General features: G+C 45.0%; 2 protein-coding genes across 2 annotated transcripts; one reads left to right on the forward strand and one right to left on the reverse strand.

The window, feature by feature from the left end:
* Positions 1–485: 485 nt before the first annotated feature.
* TLNRD1 (talin rod domain containing 1) lies at positions 486–2,939 on the reverse strand. The gene has a single exon (XM_065733959.1). It carries the CDS (start codon positions 2,340–2,342, stop codon positions 1,275–1,277), a length of 1,068 nt encoding a protein of 355 aa, XP_065590031.1. The 5' UTR covers positions 2,343–2,939; the 3' UTR covers positions 486–1,274.
* An 8,587-nt stretch (positions 2,940–11,526) lies between these two features.
* On the forward strand, positions 11,527–15,795 carry MESD (mesoderm development LRP chaperone). The gene is given in 4 exon segments (XM_065733962.1): positions 11,527–11,702; positions 13,688–13,920; positions 14,615–14,850; positions 14,853–15,795. Coding segments are annotated over 4 exon segments (672 nt in total). The 5' UTR covers positions 11,527–11,537; the 3' UTR covers positions 14,891–15,795.
* The last annotated feature ends 1,002 nt before the right edge of the window (positions 15,796–16,797 follow it).

Below are 16,797 nucleotides of genomic sequence, written 5' to 3' on the forward strand. Positions count from 1 at the left end.
CCAACCACTGAGCCATCAGAGTGCCTAGCCCAAACCATCACACTCCTACACTTAATAAACAGGGCGATCCAGCAGGTAGGCTTTTTTCTTCCCAAGAAGTCCCTAATAAACGACAATGAAAACTCTAGTCCACAACATCTGCAGAAGTTAAAATACACAAGCATCAACAAGATAACACAGAATGCTGAGAAAGACAAAGCCACCCTATGCCACTGCAGCAACCACCAGGGCTCTGCAGATAGAGTAACCCCACACAACACTGCCCCGAGCTCCACAAATACAATGAAAGAGTATCTCTATCAGAGACATCGGTCCTGAGGAGGCCGGACAGCAGTTAGGAAAACAAAAGAACTGAATTGAAGCCTGTATGCTGCTGTCTAGCACTAGTTACATTTGTACCACCCATTCCCTGGGGAAAATGACATAGAATGCAAACAGGCCTCGTTGTTCAATTATTCAAGTATTAAGAGATTCACAGAAAGACATCTGAGAAACATAACATTTTAATAGATGAAATAAATACTCCAGTACATGCAAGATAAAAACTGACATTGGAAAAAAAAATTAAAATCACTTCTGTTATAGTGTAACTTTTTGTTTGTTTGTTTAAACACTCACAGTAGCTTTTCCCCCAGTTTGGAAATCAACACATGGAAAACATAATCACAACCTCCAGTCCTTCCACTCCTACACACCAAATGCACTTCTAACCTAACACTTGATGCAAAATAAAAAAAGTCATACAAACCAAAAACAAACAAAATAGTAGCTACATCCATCATCTACGTGGTGGCGTTTTCTTCTTTTCATTTTTAAAATGAGTGAGAACTGAGGTAACCTTATTCCTGCACAACCAAACAGTAAAATTTAGAAGGGAAATTTCGGAAGACAAGACAAGACAAACTTTAAAAACCGCACCCAGCGCGATTAAAGCTTTTTTTTTTCCTTCTTTTTTTCTTTTTTTTTTTAGTTCAGATACCCCCACCTCCCCAAATATAAAACTTTTAAACAGTTGCTATTACCATTTGTGTGAAGATCTGGTTGAATAAAGGAACATTTATCTGCAGGTACTTGCTCAACTTTAAAGTAAAAAGAAGCCATAACTGGCCACCTTTGTTAGTACGTATAATTTGAATACGCTGTTCTGCTTCTTCACCACATGAAATCAAAGGATTGGGCTCATCCAAGCAAATTCTTTGGTATACAAAACAGGGGTGAGGAGGTGGGATATTATTTTCCTTTAGCAATGACTGAGATCTAAACAGGTGTGGGGGTTAATTCACAGAATTGGAGTTCACTGGCGGTAAAGTCCTGGGTGAAGATCTTTCTCTTAGTGCCTGAGATAACAGGTTGCAACCATCCGAGACGGCGCAAGCTGAGTTCCTCAACCTTTCCCTGTAATCGCTCATTTTGGTGCTACTTTCGGGGTGTTGGGCTATATCCCTGAGGCATTGGGTCAGGAGCACACAAGCAGAAACCACACTCATGGCTCCTCCTAGGATAGCAGTTTGCACAGCTTTGCCCTCCGGATTGATGGTGGCAGCTTTACCCAAAAACTGGGGCTCAGTGGCAAAGCCCACCAGAGCATAGACAGACTGCACCAAAGGTCCACTGAACAAGACGCAGCGGTTCCTGGTCAGCTCGCTGGGTGAAGTCTTGACCTCCTTGACACACGCCAAGAGGGCGGAGGCGCTGGTGCTCATACATTTGACACTGAGTTTGAACTGCTCCTTAGCAAATTTATCCTTAGATTTCTCACTGGCCAGCACGCAGGCGTCTGTCAGGAATTTCAAGTTCTTGGACATGTTCTGGGAAACCTCCAGCAGGAGCTGAGGGCTCATGTCTGCCAAAGGGGTGGTCTTCAAGACCCCGCAGCCGTGCTCCACCTCATGCCGACATCGCGTCACCTTGTAGCGATCCACCAAGCCGGGCATGGCAGGCTGGGCCCCCGGAGTCTCCACTGCAGCCAGGTAGGCAGCGTGGGCAGAGCACTCGGTCAGGGAGACCACCAGCTCCCCCATCTCCATCAGGCTTTCCCCCACCTCCCCGAAGCGTCCCATATTGAGCTGGCTCTGGACGTCGTGGGTCAAGATGGAAAGTCCTTTGGTCCTGGCGATAATCGTGTCCCTGCACTTCTCGAAAGACTCGCCGAAGACAGACAAGCTCTCAGTGTTCACTGGCCTGGTCTCGCTCGACAGCAGAAGCAGATCAGCCACCAGTTGCATCTTGATCTTGCAGTGGTCGCAGATAGAGATGAGCTTCTTCCTCTGCAGGGAGCTGCCGCTGGGGATGCCGCCGCCGGACACCTCGCTGCTGGACTTGCCAGAGCCGCCGCTAGCCATAGCGCCGGGGGGGGCCTCGCATGCCGCTCGCTACCCCACTGCCGCCGCCTCTGCCGCCGCCCGAGCAGTCCCGACTGAGCCCGGCAGGATCGCTCTGCCTTTTCCGCAACATCATTCCATTAATCGCCGGGAGGCGAGAAAAGGCTCTGGGCGCCGGGGCTGCCGTGCCGCGGGGGGCGAGCTCCGCCGGGGCTCCCGCACCGCTCCGGCTCCAGGCTCCGCTCTACGGCTCTCCAGCGGCGGCTCGGCTCTCACCGGGAACCCCCGGGCCGCGCTCCGGCATCGTGCGGCTAATCAATTTATTACGATATCTATTTTTTCCCCTCTTCTCACTTCCCTCCCTTCCTCCGGCTGCGGGATCGTGCGCAAAGTTCCCTTTAGGAATACCCCGGAGGAGCGGAGCTAGCGCGGGGCCGCAGCCCCGGGGGCCGCCCTCCGTCCGCCCGGGCGCCGTTCTCAGGGGCCGGAGGGGCGGCGGCTGCGCACCATGTGCCGCCCCCGGCGCGCCCGCCGCGGCCCCGCGCCGCCGGCTCGCAGGAAGCGCTGCGGAGGGTGTGGTCCGCCCGGGCCAGGAGGGGAAAGCGGAGAGAGAGAGAGAGAGGGACCGGGAGGGGTGGTTAAAAAAAAAAAATAAAAGAGGTTAAAAAAAAAAATTTACAAACCGCAAAAGGCGAAATAAAAATAAAAAATTAAAACACCGGATCCGGGCGCTGGGGGAGGGACGCTGCCTCACTCCTTCCTGCCTCGGTCATTCACGCGGCCGCCCGCCGCCGCTTCATGCCCGCCGCCCTGGGCCCGCTCGTTGCCGCCGCCCCGCCCCGGCCGGCCCCCGCCGCGCCGCCGCCGCTCCAACTTAGGCTCTTCCCGCAAACGAGGGCGGGCGCTCCGCACTCCAACCGCGGATGCTGCATCCCGCCCGGCCCCGCGCTCCTCCTGCCATGTTCCGCCGCCGCCGGTCGCCAACTCCCGGGGAAGAAAAATAAAAATCAAAACGAAAAGAGGTTCTTTTAAATTCCCTGCTCGGGCTCTCGGACAAACTATCGCGAAGAGCCGGCCGCAGCGGAGCTGCCAGCCAGACGCTCAGCACGGCTCTGACGGAGGCTCCCCCTGCACCCCCCCCCCCCCCCCCGCGTTGCCTTCGCCGTAACCTCGCCGGAGCCTATCGCAATCTTTTGTGCGGTGTCACCGCCCTCCGTTTAAACGCTGCCCTCCCCCCGCCGCCCCGCTCCCCGCCCGCCGCCTCCCGCTCCTCCGCGGCGCAGGGGGCAGCAGCGCCGTGCCGCGACGGCGCCGCCCGCGCCAGGCACCGACGGACGGCGGCAGCGGCCGCGACGGCCTCGCGGACCGCCGCTCCGCATCGCGCCCCCTAGCGGCGAGCGGCGACAGCGGAGGGACGAAGTAAATAAATGCCGCGCGTGGCCGGGGAGGGCCCGGCGGGCGGGAGGAGGTGGGGATGGGAGCGGAGCCGAGCGATCGTTCTCCGGGTGCGGCCGCGCTTTGAGGTGAGAGAGCGGCGGGGCTCGGGCTGCGGCTCAGGTGCTGCGGGGATATCGGGGTTCAGGCTTCGCTTGCTTTCGTTTTCTTTAACAGTCTCATGTTTTGCTAGCTGTAATCGGTGGTATAAACATCGCTACGCTTTTATTTGCGTGTAAATATTCCCCTTAGCCGCTGGTAGTGTGAGACGGGGCTTAAACGCTTTGTTGTTCTTGTTAACCGTCGGAAATGAATTCGGTGTGTTTCTGTCCCTGCTTGAAGGTCGGCTGCCGTTGGTTAGAATGGAGCCGGGCAAATGTCATCGTCCTGACGCCGGCTGTGTGCACGGGGAGCCCTGGATGGATGTGCGCTTTCTCTGCGCATCTCTGCACTGGAGCACGCTGAGAAGTTCACTGCTGCTCACAGGATGGTGCTGGGCGTAGAGAGTCCGAGGCGGACGAGGAAATGCCGTTAAGGAACAAAATAAAAGCTGCTAATGATGCTGGAACGAGTTGTAGGAGGATGAGTTTAACGTTCCCTGGGAGGCTTCCACGGGGAACGTGATGTTTGGTAAACGGTGGTGATGTGAATGTTGATGTTGCACATGTGAGGCTCTCTGTTGTCATGCAGTGTCTCCATCAAAATAACCCGAAAGAATCTTGAGTCCACGCTGAAGCCACGTTTTGCATTTGTTACACATCTTGCTGCAGCTAATAATGCTCTTTTACTCCTTTCATTCGTTTTCAACTCTGCCTTGTAACTCCTGGCAGCTGGTTATGTGCACGTAGCAGTCAACATGCATCCAGAACATATTTGTCCCACCTTATGTTTATATGAAGCCCTACATTAATACTGTTGCAGGGGTAGGCGTGATGTTGCTGTAAATGGAAGTTAGACCTGCAGGACCTTGCAGGCCAAATCTAGTGTCGCCCTGGCACAAACAGCCCACCTAATGGACTGCAAGTTTATTTGTACACTTCACCCACTGTCTAGAGGAACTCTTGGGCTTCGCTGCTTGCTCTGAGCAGGAGGAATGCAGCTCTGGGAGAGGAAGGGTTATCAGGATGCGAGCTTTGTGGGGTGGAGGGGAGCCCTTGCTGTAGAGCCATGCTCCAGGAAAGGGCAGATAGGCAGCTCTGGGTGTGTTGAAAATGGGCGTTTCTCCACCCACCTCTCCTCGGAGTAAGGGAGATTCTGTTTACCTAAATCAGATTATATTTACTTTATATGCTATATTGTAGCAGTTTAACCCAAGGTCATGATTTGGACCTAAACAGTTTAGGTTTGCTGCCAACAGTTTGTTTTCAAAACTACAAATAGAGTGGTTTTAGAATACTCTGACAAATAAAAATCAATGAGCAGAAGAAGCCAGCTGAGTTGTGTTTCAGAATATTTCCAGATATGTCCTTAATTGAGGCAGTGAGGAACTATGTAGCATGAGGAATGCCTTTCATAAGAATATTAACCTAGTTTCTTTTAATGAGTAGTGACTGCATTTAATGAGAGTTTGAGAATTTCATTTTAGAAACCTTAGGTCTCACACCTGGCTAGAAGAGGTGTTAAATGACCTGATCATCTTCTCCATTTTTAGATGCTGCAGCCACGAGTCTCCATATGGTTTGTGTCATTCCCCGGGACAAAGGAGATATCCACGGTTTGGACAGAGTTTCTTCTGCTGTTCTTCCACAGCCTCCATCCCAGCTGCCCACATCAGAAACAGCGAGGCCTTAACCCGTGGCAACTCCTAGCAGCTGAAAAGGCCACCAGAGCTGTTAGTAACCACTTTAATACTAAGCACGTATTCCTTGAGCTTTTTTAATCTGTCTGAAGGACTGATGTGCTGCTGACCAGCCTTGGTACTAGCAGCAGGCAGAAGTGGTAATTACTGTAATTTGGTCAGTTGATTGTCTCCAAGTCCATCTTACTAAATGTCATTTTGCTCCAGTAGTAGCTTTCTTTGCATAGGAAATATATGTTGAGGAGTGACCCCAGACATCTCATTTGGCTTGCATTTTGGAAATAAAAACGCAGAAAATAGAATCACAGGGGTTGGAAGGGGCCTCTGCAGGCCATCTAGTCCAACTCTCTGCCACCCAAACAGTAATGAAGTTTTTCCACATGTTTATGTGGAACTGCCTATGTTCCTGTTTGTGCCCAGTGCCCCTTGTCCTATTGCTGGGCACCAATGAGAAAACCACATCTACTTGACTTGACTCACCCTTAGGGGTGGTCTTTTTATTATATTGTCATTAGTTGATGGAGTAAACCCTCGGCTATTTTTGGTGCACCTGAGTAGGTAGCAGAATGAATGCGATTCTGAAAAGCATTGTGAGAACAAGCTGTACATTTTTGAAGAAAAAAGAAAAAATCTCTCTGCTCTAATGGATGGTGGGGAGAGAAGGGGTAGGAACCACTTAGTCTTGTCAGTGCATCCAAAACTAACCAGTTCTCTTCCACCCCCATATAGTGGTGCTCTGGTCTTCCTATAAAAGGGAGCCTTGAAGACAGATTTGCTTGTGTCTGGTAACTTGAATAGCACTCTGGTAACTTGAATAGCACTGAGGAGCAGCTACAATATGCTTTAAAGGCCCAACAGATGTGTCTGCATTGTTCAGGATGAAAACTTTGCTGAGTGATTTTTGGGGTGGGTATTTCCTAAGTTCTCTGTGCATCTCTTTCCAGGACGATTTGTGTATACCTGCTTGATTTTATGGCTGCTGAGTTCAAAAATGACCTGCAGGATTTGAGCAGCTCTATGAATTAGTGTACAGATGAGGAGACATAAAAATGAGGTGATGAGGCTTGGCTGTAGAAAGATTTTGCTGTCAGTCTGAATGAAATAACACTGTGGGGCTGGAAACAGCAGGCATTGTCAGATAGAAGGGATTAAAAGGCTTTTTAGTGTGGCTTAGTAGTGTACAGAAGATTGGCTTACTTGTGATAGATCTTCTTTTGTCACATCGATCTTTATTTTGCATTGTGCTTTGTACAACGAAAACTGGAAACTGAAGTCTTCTTTCATGAATCATCTCACACAACCTGTTCCTTTTATTGCTTCTTAAAATCTTTCTTTAAGAAATTGATTTTTTTTTTTGCTGCTGCAGCTGATGTTGAGTAATAGCTGAAGAGTACAGAGTTACAGAGTTGTAATAATTTCACGGTCGCTGTATGAGGCCGTGTTGGTGAAAGGAAGCTGCGATTGGATGGGTTACACTAGCTTATATTACTTTCCTGTACGGATATATTGATCTAACATAATAGGGAGCTAGCTGATGAAGGAATAAAAGGCAATTTGATGGTTCTCTGTGTCAGCTGTATGTGACTAAACCCACGAGGAGGTAATTACAAGACGATAGCTCCAGTTTCAGGGGATGCAGCTGGCTTGTCAGGCTGGGAACTAGAAATGAGGGGAAGATGATATTGTCAGAGGCTGACAATGGAAATTGTTTGACACAGAGCAACACGTAGCAAAAGAGGCTGGAAGAAGCTGGGCCTTCCTTTCGCCAGCTGTGAAGTGGCAGGTATGTCATACAGAAGGAAAGGTGAGTGTGCTGACTGGTTTATTGTTTTTAAGATCTATTTTGTCTTAAATTGTTTGGTGCTAAGTAAGTGTTTCGTGGTCAGTGCCTACTGTCATTACCTCATGAAAGACTAAAACTGCAAGGCCTGGGGCTCTCGAATCTGCAGAGGTAATCATGGCTCATACACCGGGGAAGCAACCTGAGAACTGCTCTGTGTGTAGCTAAAGAAGGCAGCCTGAGATCTGGAGGAACAGTTAGCTGATCTCTTGTGATGACAAAATGCAAGCATATGAGTTTTGTTTTTTTCTTCTTGGAGGATGGTTTTGTTTGAATAGTTTATAGAACAGGCAGGCTTTCACAGTCAGACTTAAACTTGGTGTTCGGATCAGTTCTTTTTCCTTTTTGTGGCACAGTTAAAAACATAGAATCTGTGGTAAGAAAGAATACTACATAAATAATGTTTATCTATATATCAGTTGTCTAAAATACAGATTAGCTGCTGCAACTGAAAGATTATACAGCAAAAGTGGTTTTTATTTTTCTCTTTTTATTCACTGTTTATTGTACTGTTGTTTTCACCACTTACCATATATAATTTGTTTGTCTCCTGCTGTTGACATGGATATTTAGTCCATTGAAATTGAAAAAAAGACATGTTTTTATGAAAAGGAAAATGCAGCTACAAAGCTTGTCCTTTCACAGAAGGGGAGGTTGTGCCATGTTTTATGCCAATAAAACAGCCATTAACAGCTTTCTGCTTCATGTTCTTATTTACCAGCCACGCATACGGTTATTTCACCTACATCAGGTGTTTTATAAGGTGAGTGCTAAGAGCAGGAGGTGCAGCATAGCTGCTTGTGTCCGTTCCCCCTCCAGGAGCAGAAGAACGGCACCAGGCACAGGTTTGTTAGCACTTAATAGAAGAATGGAAATGCCATTGGTGAGTATGGTCTGGGATAAACAGGAATCCAAGACCTTCCCATCCAACTCTTAGGTCTGGGGTGTTTGTTTGATGGTTGTGGGGGTTTTTTTGTTTTTTTGTCTTTTTTTTTTTTTTGAGATCAAAGGAGAATATGGTACTTTGAACAAAATGTGCAAGGGCCCACCCTTCCTGAATTGCATTTTCAGTAATACATTCAGTTCTGCAGCTGTAATACTCCACAGGAGGAGAATTTTTTCCTCTTTTTTTTTTTTAAACCTTTTTTCATATATGTCAAGAGAATTTTAACAGGTGTTTTCATAGGATTTCTTTACAGTCTCTGATCCTGCACTTCTCTCACATTGTTCTTTGTTGTCTGTGAGGAGAGCTGCTGATTGTTGCCAGTTCAAATCCTGCACTTTTAACTCATCAGAAGTTTGTGTGATGTATTAAACTCGATGTAGGTGCTAAAAGTGACCTTTAAACCAAATCCCAAATTGGGATTACAAAATTAATTTCACTTAAGATTGCAGAAATTAGACTATAAATATAATTCCTTCAGGAACCGCATAAACCTTGACATTGAGTTCATGTAATTCTTTTCTTAAGAGGGTAACTTTAAATTGTACAACAATGCACAGTTTTAATCACACTAATTTACCCTGACTGGGGAGAATTTGTCACCTTGGACCCAGCAATTAAAGGTCTGATTAGCTCCAGAATAAAAATATTTATTCTCTTAATAGATGGCAAGTGAGTGTTTGTTTTATGCATTAATTTAATTTAGACTGAAATTATTCTGAATCATTCAAATGTTTGTGCTCTGGATGACGGTGTATTTTGCTTGCTGTGATGCTAGTAATGGTACTAAAAATAATATTTTCTTGAGATGTAGAAATATTTTTTTTGTTTTTAAAGGGAACACATTCAGTTCTAACACCTGTCTGACTGTAATAAGAGTACAGCTGCACACCAGACCTTAATCATTGTAGATATTCTAAGTAACTGCTTGCAGATTGCCTTCTGCAACACCTCGTTCATCTGAGCCACTATTAAACATTCTCTTGTGTTAGAAGAGTTCATAAAATGAGTTACTTCTTCCAGACGTGGAATGTGTTGATAGCAGGTAGCCCTTGGATGTTCTTCCTTCTGCGTGTTTAGGGATAATCTTCTGATCTTGTTAGTTCCTTTTTAATCTCTAAATTGTCTGCGTGTCCTTCCAAGGCAGCTCTGCCTTTCTTTGATGATTTCAAGTTGTTTGTTCTTTCCGGGGTTGATTGCCAAGGGACAAGCTTTAAGGTCCTGCATATTTCCTCTACTGTGTAGTCATTTGCAAAGAAAAGTAAGCTATGATGAATGAGAATCCATACTAAAATAGAAAATTACATACAGAAACCTACTATCTGCAAGGACTTGAAAGACTTTTTGGCAGCTAAAAACATATGCACATTCTCCTAACTCATAATAAATAATGGTATGGTATTTTGCAGAAATATAGTTTCAAAAATGAACACCTAGATTTAAACAAAGAAAAAAAAACAGTGGGACAGAGGATCTCAAGCTTCATTAACAGAAATTTAGGACACCCTGAATCCTCTCAAATTGCAATGTGACCCAACTGTACTCAGTAGTGGGAAACATTTTACGTCGAGTGGGGAGGTAGATTTGTCTATTTGTTGTTGAATTGTAATGTCACTGAAAATACTAAAATGAAATGTGTATGTTTTAGAAGATGAAATGACACTCACAGCTTGAGACATCTGACATGACAAATGGGGCTTTTATGATAAAGCAGTGAACACCTAATATTTGCAATTTACAATGACAGTAGCCATTTATTATCAGGAATGTTCTGTACTGTAACCATAATAGTGTTAGCTGCTAAGTCTATCAAAACTTCTAAGGCATATAAGAATGCTTAAGGTATAGAAAGCATATTTGTATGATTCTATAAGTTCTCTGAATGAAACGCAGCATGTTTCAGTAAGAAGATAATGCAATTTAATTTGTTCTGTCGGTGATACGTATTTCTAGCTGCGTGTTTTTTGTTTCTCATACAGGAAAGAGCAATGGAGTATAGAGACTGAATGGGTGATTCCTCGAATAGGTGTTTGAACTGCAGCTGACTCCACAGAGTGTGTATGTACTTCAAACACGTTCTTCCTGGACACAGAGCATTGCTTGGTAGTTGCCAAGGGTGAAAAATACCCTCCTTTCAAATTAAGTTTTTATATGTGTGATGGATCCATAGGGTTGTTTAGTGCAATGCTTGAGAAACTCCACTGCTTGTTCACTTAACAAAGGAAATTGGATTACTTCTGAGATCCACATGTGGCTGTAGCACCAGATGTTAATGAATGTCAAGTTGGCTTGGCTTGCTTTAATAACAGGTTGAAGAAAATATTTCCCAGTAGAAATTCAATAAAAATGTATTTTTACACGCTTAGTCCAACATTCCAAACATTGATATTTCTTTTTAGTGAATTTAAGAATGATCCAATAGTAACGAGTTTAGAAGAAATGTAGTTTTCTAAAACCTCATTTATCAGGGCAGTGTGGTGTAGTATACATGATATTTGTTTTATTCAGTGTGAAGTTGCTGAGCAAATGTGCTCATTGGTGACTTACTGGACAGCTTTGTGAGAGGCTCTTGACTAAAACCCTGTTCCAGTTATTGTACATTTAGCAAGCTCCATGAATAGCTTTGGCCTATCAGCTTCCTGATTCTCAGCCATACTGGTGGTATTGTTTGATAACGTTCCAGAAATAATCTATGGGATGGAGGCTGCAGCCAAGGGTGGTTGCTTATCGTGGCACTGCAGTCTTGCATCCCATATCCTCCACAGCTTGCTAAGGCTTGGTGACTCCAGTATTTTCTATTGCACGTGCCCTTGGCCGCCATCTCCCTGAAGTTCACAAGCTGCGAATCTCATCAGGGTCTTAATCCATTCAAAAGTCCTGGCTCCAGAAAGCATCCTCAGCCCTCTCCCCTGCATGCTGGCTGCTTGTGTTCTGTGTCAGCAGCACAGTGGGCTCCCAGTTTGTCACAGGCCTGGATGCAAGGAGCGTTGCAGAGATAGCAGCTAGAATACAGCGCCGTGGGGCCGGATCCCGCCAATGAACACAGCTCCTCATACAAGCACACGCCCTGTATGGGAGCGGCTGTGTGGCGCAGCACCGACCATCCCGCAGCACGACCCGCCCGGGCTCCTCCTCCCCGCGCCACCGCCCCTTAAAGGCGCCGCGCCTCCTTCCTTCCCTTCCCGCCTGCTGCCGGACAAGATGGCGGCGGCCGCGCGCTGGGCAGCTCTGGGCCTGGCGCTGTGGCTGTGCGCGGCGGCCCGCGCTGACGAGCATGAGGGGAAGCGGCGGGCGGGGCCGGCCAAGAAGAAAGACATTCGGGACTACAACGACGCGGACATGGCCCGGCTGCTGGAGCAGTGGGAGGTGCGGGACGGGAGGGCCGCCCGATCCCCCGGGGTTGGGGGCGGGTGGTGCTCGTGATCGCAGTTGGGGTGAATGGGAAGGGGGAGCTGTGGGGAGGAGGGGTGGTCGGCCCTGGGCTCCGTCATCCCATAGAGCGGTTGCAGGTTTTGCCCTTTAGAAGGGTGGTTTATTGGAAAACGGAGTACAGCGTTTAAGGGAAACAACTAAACGTTCAGCTTTTGTTAATCGCCCAAGATGCGGATAGTCCTGGCTGCTAAAAACGGAAATGCGGTGGTGGGCAAATTGAGCCAAATTTGGCTTGTCTGAGATGGTTAGTTGCTTGCACGAGAGGAAGATGCAGGTTAGTGCCTCTGGGGCTCCTGCTTCATGTTCTGTGCCAGCTGCATGGCGAGCACCTCTCTGCTTTTTTTTCTGTAACTGGTGAAGGTCTCTTTCAGCTTCACAGGGTGCTGCACAAATGCTCACAGACACGTTGCCTTTAGCTTCGCAAAGTCCTGCACAAATGCTCTCAGTCGTGTTGTGTGTGTGCAGCTGTGGCTGAGCAGCTGGGCTGCTTGCAGCTCGGGTTGGTGTTGCAGCTGAGGGCATGCGTGCACAGCCAGAGCCATGGGAGCAACAAGTTATGGAAATGGGAGCTCAACAATTAACAGTTCTTTGGACTTCAGGATGGCATTTCCCCAATAGCAATCAGGATGCCTGCAGAGAACTGCAAAGAATTGAGGGTGCAGTGGATGGAGAATGAAGAAGAAAGGGCTTAATTGGCTTGAGGGAGTGGGATGAGAGAAACAAAGGAGCCATTATGGATTTGGATAAGAGCATGAATTGTGCTCGGGAGTGAGGGGGCACAGATCTGTGCAGAATCAAGTTTCCTTGCTTTCAGCAGCATGAGATGACTCGTAGTATTTTCTATTTTTGTGGCAGTTAGGACAGAAACGTTTCCTTATGAGCAATTTTTGTTAGAGACTTTGTTGTGATCTTCAGTGTTTTAAAAGCATGTTTAGATAGCACCAAGGTGGGAGTGGGTGATGTTATTACAAAAATCTCTCCAGATTTCTGAGGGCCCTTTAGCAGGTTGGAACAGTACAGGCTTGCCAGTGTTAAAGAGTTTTAATTTTGGAGCCTTGCCACTCCAAGAGGGATCAGTAAATGCGCTTCACCTTGCACAACTTACAGCACTTGCTATACTCAGTCATTGCTTTTGGTAAAGTGGTAATAGGGTAGGAAAAGTGCACTTGGGTTTCTGCCATGTAGAGCGTTCCCTTGTGGCAAGGGACTTTCCAGCAGCCTTGAGTCCAGTGGTGCTGGAAGAGCCTCTGGACCTGGTTCTCAGCTCTGTTACTAAAACAACCATCAAGAGAGGTGGCATGCAGGGGATCTTTTGACCACTTATTTCATTTGAAGCTTTAGCAATACTACTTATGGATGTTTGGTTGAATAGTTAAGGGAAAAATAGATATTATCACGGTGAGGTCTCACTGAAGTTGTAGTCAATTTCTGTATTGTATAAGGAATATTTGTAAACATCGTTTCTGCCTTACTCTTTCAAAGCTGTGGAATACGTTGATTTTGCACTATCCAAACTAGTAGAAAGTAAGGTTAATAATCTGCTCATTCTTGTTCAGGACATTTATCATTCAATCGTGTAAGATATTTTATTTAACAGTACATTGTGTGCTTAATAAAATTCCATGAAGCTGAAGGAAAAGGTGTTATTTTATGAAGCACCTAGGTGGGCTTCTACTGGATTAGCCACGAGGATGGAATATTTCTTGGTATATGGTGAAATGAGATTTTACCTGTTGGAGTGAGACTGTGCATTGCTTTGAGGAGAGGGTTATAAGTGATTTATCCTGAGACAAAGTTCACAGTTTCTTTTCACATGGGGTTCTCTGTCTTTAAACTACACAGTGCTTTCCAGTTATCAGAGTTAAGAACAGTTTTCAGCAACAGTTAATTTTAACACATCCTTTTCCTTTTCAATACAGAAAGATGATGACATTGAGGAGGGGGATCTTCCTGAACACAAGAGGCCTCCAGCACCAATAGATTTCTCAAAGATTGATCCAGGCAAGCCTGAAAGTATCCTGAAACTGACGAAGAAGGGGAAGACTTTGATGATGTTTGTCACAGTGTCAGGAAATCCCACGGAAAAAGAGACAGAAGAAATTACTAGCCTGTGGCAGGGCAGTCTCTTCAATGCAAACTATGATGTACAAAGGTATGCAGTTACATGCAAGGGTAGAGTTTTGCTCTTGCAGAACTCAACTCTCTTTCTTCCTGAAAGTCTTTTCAGCTGTTGATCTCATGCTCTTCTCTAGCTCTATCAACTCCCACTATTTCTTTGTTCCTGTGTCAGTTTATATACCAATTTGTCTTTCTTCTAAGTTGCTCTAGAAAGATTTTCTACTTTTTAGTAGGAAAGTGATTTATTTGGGTTTCCATATAGCCTAGCTTCTTTTTGTCTCATAGCTGTTTGTCAGTTTTAGCTGCTGTAGTTTGCCTTTGTGTTGATGGAAGACATCCCACTTGGAAGACTTGTAACCACGAAGGCTTTTTTTAGATTTTTATCTGAGTGAGAGGATGGTTTTGAAACAGAGGAATGTTGCAGTCTTGAGTTGAGGCTGAGGAAATTTGCAGTAAGAGCACAAAGCAGATTTAATGCCCATCAGTGGATTTTGCATAGCATCAAATTAGTTCTAGCATTTTCTTTATTACTTTCTTTTACTTGCATGTTTGTAAATGGAAGGCTTTTTGTTCTTCCATGCTAGTCAATTGTTCTCATCCACATCCCCAAGCAACAAGACCAAATTCATGCTTTTTAATGGATATCTGTCATGAAGGTGAATGAAATAAAATGCTTTAGCACTGGAAAAGCACAGAGCTAACAGAAAAATTACACATCTTTCCTCCAGGTTTATTGTTGGCTCAAATCGTGCAATCTTTATGCTACGTGATGGCGGTTATGCCTGGGAGATCAAAGACTTCCTGATAAGTCAAGAAAGGTGTGCGGATGTTACTCTGGAAGGCCAGGTTTATCCGGGCAAAGGAGCAGATGGAAGTGAGAAAGGAAGAAACAAAACCAAACCTGAGAAAGCAAAGAAGAAAAAAGATACAGAGAAGAAGTCTAAAAGCAGCCAAGAGGACAACCGTGCAACCAAACAGAGAGAAGAGCTATGACAGATGCATGAGCCAGACTGAACAGTTCTCTGCTGTTCCTTGAAAGGAAACTTAACTTTCTTTACAATTTCTGGCTTTATAGAGGAGAAGGAGGGAATCAGATGTTACTGAAGTTTAAAGACTTCTATGTTGAAGTACACCTGTTTACTTAATAATGTTGTCTGTTTGTTTAGTTGAAGAAACAGTAATGTTTAATACCACCAATTGATTACTTTAGTTTGTAATTCATTGCAATTCTGTTGTTGTTCCGAATTAACATACCAGCCTATGTCTGAGCTTATGAATTCAGGTGGAGAAGAAGGAATACAATCGCTGAATTCACCAGTGTTAATCTGTAGTAGCTGCTGTCCATCATGGGTATGCAAGTTGGTTGTTGATTCGTTGTTGCAGAGCACCTTGCTTAAAGATACTTTAAAAAGCCAATTTGCCACTCTCCTTTGCCAACTAACTTAAGTTGCAAAGAACAATGTTATGGTGGCCAAAGATGCCTGAAACTGTGGGTTTAGGATGTGTCTAGTTAGTCTGTTTCTCTGTCAACAAAAACTCTTCTGTTTGTCACAAAAAATCCTCAGAAGTGCTTTGATACATAATAGAAGTTAGGCACTCATCTAATGCACTCCGAACCAGTACAGAGATTCTGTACCCATCAGATTTGATTGTAAGGAAGCTGCAACACCAATGTGGACAGTGTCAGAGTTATAAGTCACATTTATGGCATTCAAGTTGCTACTGCTGCCAAAGAACTGTGCCTCTGGATGCAGGCGTTACTTGTGCCCTGTTATCTAGATAGTGAGTTAGAAAAGACAGCTTTAACTCTGGAGTTAATTTGTTTTGCTAGTGATTTGCTTAAATCTTTGTAATAGCATTAGTTACAGTGTGGAGGTCAAAATATCATTGATGTTTACTAACCAGATGTTTTTTTGTTAAATTCCTGAGTGTGACATGGCTGATTGTAAAAATGAATAGTGATTTAAACGATATGAAAGTCGAGGTATGAGAGCAAGTCTGATTTCTCCTAGAAAACTTTGTGTAATCAGGAAGGTTTTATTATATTTCCAGCAGTTTTCAGGCAAACACATGGCTTAGTTGTGCTTTCTTTTTCCTTTCCTATGTGTTAAAGGATTAAACACACTCAGTATTTATGGTCTGCATCATTTTCCAGAGGATGAACAGTATTAGCTGTCTCCATTTAATAGTACCAAGATAATATTACTTTCACTCTTTTTACAAGGTGCTAAAATTCAAGTGTTTTGGATGAGAGGTCCTAACTGAACCATAATGGTTGATCTTGCAGAATATTTCAATATCACATGAGGGAAGCTGACTTACTGAATGCTTATTCCAAAATAGAAGGATGTCACTAAACTTATTGCTTCACCAAGTAGTAAAATGTTTTAAATAAGGATGAATTTGTTTAAGTGTTCAGGGAGGGAAACTAACCTGTATTCGTTTGTTTTTTTTTTTAGTTACTCATAAGGACTAACTGATATTAGTGAAAGTTCATTTTTCCTTACTTCCAGTGATAGTGTATGAACTGAGGAAATCTGCTGTGCTTCACTAAACAGTTATCTGAGTGGAAGAAGGAAAGTCACATATTGCTTTTGTATTCCACTGTTAATCCGAAAGCATTCAGGAATTGGGGTGGGTCTTTAGAAACTTGGAAACGAAGAGATGTGCAGCCCCTTTCTTGTTCATAACTAACTCACCATTTTGTAGCACTTCCAGGCACCTCCCTATTTAAGTATTTTGCTTCTGAGAGGATGAGGGTGGGTGAAATGAATCTGTAAATACAAAATGTTACTGCTTTTTTAAAGATGACAGTTCCAATTGTTGTCACACATGTGGAAATGCTCTGTGCTCTCTGGCTTGGGGTGTTTGTTTTTTGTCCAGTAGGGTTTTTACTGAGCTAAGTAAGTAA

The sequence above is a fragment of the Cyrtonyx montezumae genome, unplaced genomic scaffold (genome assembly GCF_038088225.1).
Source record: "Cyrtonyx montezumae isolate F1298 unplaced genomic scaffold, pur_monq_1.0 scaffold_17, whole genome shotgun sequence".
In the NCBI taxonomy this organism is placed as follows: Eukaryota; Metazoa; Chordata; class Aves; order Galliformes; family Odontophoridae; genus Cyrtonyx; species Cyrtonyx montezumae.

Excerpts from the sequence above, each read along its gene's own strand:
- TLNRD1 (XM_065733959.1), bottom strand. The coding sequence starts at position 2,342 with ATGGCTAGCGGCGGCTCTGGCAAGTCCAGCAGCGAGGTGTCCGGCGGC.